This window comes from Salvelinus namaycush, chromosome 15 (genome assembly GCF_016432855.1).
Source record: "Salvelinus namaycush isolate Seneca chromosome 15, SaNama_1.0, whole genome shotgun sequence".
NCBI lineage: Eukaryota > Metazoa > Chordata > Actinopteri > Salmoniformes > Salmonidae > Salvelinus > Salvelinus namaycush.
The window spans coordinates 18,561,846-18,565,063 of NC_052321.1; the positions used below are offsets into that span (position 1 = coordinate 18,561,846).

Genomic DNA, 3,218 nt, shown 5'->3' on the forward strand with positions numbered 1-3,218 from the left:
ACAGACAAGCTGTATTCATCAGGGTATAATGACAAACACTGCAGGCCACTAATTTATATCCTTTGAAAGGAGACACAGAGGTGTCTGTAATCATGGTGGCTTGATTTGAACCAAGCTTGATTTCATTGGTTGATTTACAGACATAAATAGAACATATAAAAAAGCATGAATGGATAATATTTGATCATAGATACAATTTGGCTACATAGGCCAAGAAACATCTACAATGGATAGCAAAAACACAATAATCCCAAGAATGGCTTCAGAGCAATGTCTACGTTGAGACCGAAGGGAGAAAGGGTCTTTAAATTAAAAATCCAGGCAGAGAAGTACTTGGGATTGCGAGGTTTTACTGTAGAAAAATAGCAGGGGGTGTTGAGTGTAAGTTTTCGGTCCCCCTAGACAGTTGGTCTGCTGTAGGATTAGATGGGGTTAAATGGTGGAAGGGGGTGGTGTTTTTTTAGTGAGGGCTAATAGTTGGCAGGGTAAATTTCCTATACCCCAATTTTGTATTACCGTATCACAAAGTACAATGGATTGTACAGTTGGTGACTGCAATACGGCAATTGGTGTAGTCTGCCATTAAAACCTAAAGAAGGACAAACCAATGCAACCATAGACACTGAACCAGTGGTGGAAAAGTACTCCATTGTCATACTTGAGTAAAAGTAAAGATACCTTAATAGAAAATGACTCAAGTGAAAGTCAACAAGTAAAATACTACTTGATTAAAAGTATTTGGTTTTAAATATAATTTAGTATCAAAAGTAAATGGAATTGCTAAAATGTACTTAAGTATCAAAAGTAAGACTACAAACCATTTCAAATTCTATATATTAAATTAAGCATTTGTGTTTAGTGAGTCCGCCAGATCAGAGGCAGTAGGGATGACCAGGGAGGTTCTCTTGATAAGTGTGTGAATTGGGCCATTTTCCTGTCAAAATGTAACAAGTACTTTTGGTATCAGGGAAAATGTAAAAAGTACATTATTTTCTTTAGGAATGTAGTGAAGTAAAAGTACAAGTTGGCAAAAATATAAATAGTAAATTACAGATACTCCAAAAAAGTTCTTAAGTAGTATTTTTACTTAAGTACTTTACACCACTGCACTGTACAACAGACCAGTGAGGTACAGATTTTAAGAAAGCCGCCTACTCAACTCAATTGGAAAACATCATGTTGCAGAGACTAAACTAATTTCCATCCCTAGCTGACACATAGTGTATGTGGAGACAAAGACACCAGACAGATGTTTACATTATATCTGGCAACACCTGACCTTTGATTGAGATAAAGAAGGTATTAAACTGAAATATGAAAAAGTAAAAAGGTATAAAAAAGCCCTGGGCTTGAAAGTGCAGCTGAGCAAGATGTCCAAACAGAACAAGTCAGTCATAATTTGCCTTCATTGCACACAATATTGCAGATATGAACTTCAATATAACAATTTCCTAAACACAAAGCATTCCTTCACCGTCTTATCTAGTGTTTATATGTATCCCTAAACAAAGGATTAAAAATATATATATATTTAAAGAGGTGATCTTTGTGATTAAAATTGTCTTTGACAAGAGAGCTGTCCCAAGACAGCTATCAATCATCAATATTTGGATCACCAGATAAGTGCAGCTGCTGTAGCGGTGAGCCATCCCACTGCTCCTCCAACACCAGCCACCACTGCGGTTGTAGACCCAGCTAACCCTGCTGCACCTAGTGGGAAACAACACAACATACATCGGTCACTGTGGCATTCAAAACAGAATGTACCTCAGGCACCAGGGTATCAGCCTTGTCTTGTCTAAAAATAAGAGGTCTTCAATGATCTAATGTGCAAAATAAAGGTGGAAGAAATAGATCATAAAGAGAGATGATCAAAGTATAGTTGGGGATTATCACAAGATCATATTCCTATTGATTCTGTGACTCTAATAGCAATTAATTGACAATATGGTTCTGTAAGGTTGCCACTGTATTGGACACAACACAATTATGTAAACTGATTTTTAAATATGATATTTAAACACATGAAAATGTGACTGTCATTACCTGCCGACTGCAGAACGGCAACGGTGCTTCCAGCCAACACACCACCGCCGCTTGCAGTGGCTGCCGATGCCATCATGCCGGCTGCAATAGAGTTTGCGGCGATGCCAGCGGCGGTAAACCCTACAGCTCCTAGGGCAACTGGAGCCAAGACCACCGCTCCCCCTTAAAAGTAAAAATAAAAAATAAACATTTAAATTGTAGCTTACTACAGTTGGCTAAGTAGCATATTGAAGTTATTGGGTAAAATGTTAACAAAAAATGGAATCTCTCAAAATTAGATGTGAAAACGGCAAATGATTTAACATGTGTAGCTAGCTATGCTTTTTATTATGCACCTGTAACCAAGGGTTGAATTGGCATTTTGCTGGTAGCTTAGCCTACTTAAACTAGGCTATCCACAATATTGGTATTTCTATGAAATTTCATATTGTCTTATCATCAGTTTTTAGTTTGAAATGAAATTAACACAGGGTAATTGATAATATTACCTTTTTAATTGTCACGGAGTCGATTTTTAAATAGCATGGCAAATGTCTCACCTGCTGCTGCTGTGACCGCAATAATGGTAACTGTTAAAAAAAGCAAGGATGTACAATGAGCAAATATAATTACATGAAAATTGTATGCCACATTTATGCATTGGTTATTGTTACTGTAGCCTAGCCTACTTCACACAATTTATATTTAGTCAGATACATTAGGGGTTTAGGTTACTCACGAAGATCCATTGTTCCTCAGGGACTGTATCAGTGACTGCAGGGGAAAAGACTGGGTCAGGGTTATATAATGCAGTGCCTAGAATTTTTTGGGAAACGAAACTTAAGTGCGCCAATTTAGGGTGTGTCTGTACCCATCTCGGTGCGCATATTGGACATTTCAAGCATTCCGTATTGGAAACTTGATTGACAGGGTGTTGGTTGTCACGACCTGCCGGAACATTGTCCATTGTCGTCGAGCAGGCAAACAGAAACGAAAGTCAACCGTTTCTTGTTCCTGTGAAAAGGAAATTAGATAAGGATCTTCGATAACTAGGCCATCACGACACGTGATGCCAACTCAGCAATTTTGTTGCTAGATTTAGCTACTTTTCAGACTACCCTGGCAACTTCTTTTTCAAACAGCACCTAGCAACAAATCTAGCTACTTTTAAAAATGTATTTGGAACTTTTAGC

General features: G+C 37.8%; 1 protein-coding gene across 1 annotated transcript; it reads right to left on the reverse strand.

The window, feature by feature from the left end:
- Positions 1–1,067: 1,067 nt before the first annotated feature.
- Positions 1,068–2,850, reverse strand: LOC120059861 (interferon alpha-inducible protein 27-like protein 2A). The gene is made up of 4 exons (XM_039008914.1): positions 2,765–2,850; positions 2,586–2,615; positions 2,047–2,208; positions 1,068–1,710 (listed from the first exon to the last, which is right to left on the reverse strand). The coding sequence occupies exons 1-4, from the start codon at positions 2,772–2,774 to the stop codon at positions 1,613–1,615; spliced, it is 300 nt and encodes a 99-aa protein (XP_038864842.1). The 5' UTR covers positions 2,775–2,850; the 3' UTR covers positions 1,068–1,612.
- Between the last annotated feature and the right edge of the window lie 368 nt (positions 2,851–3,218).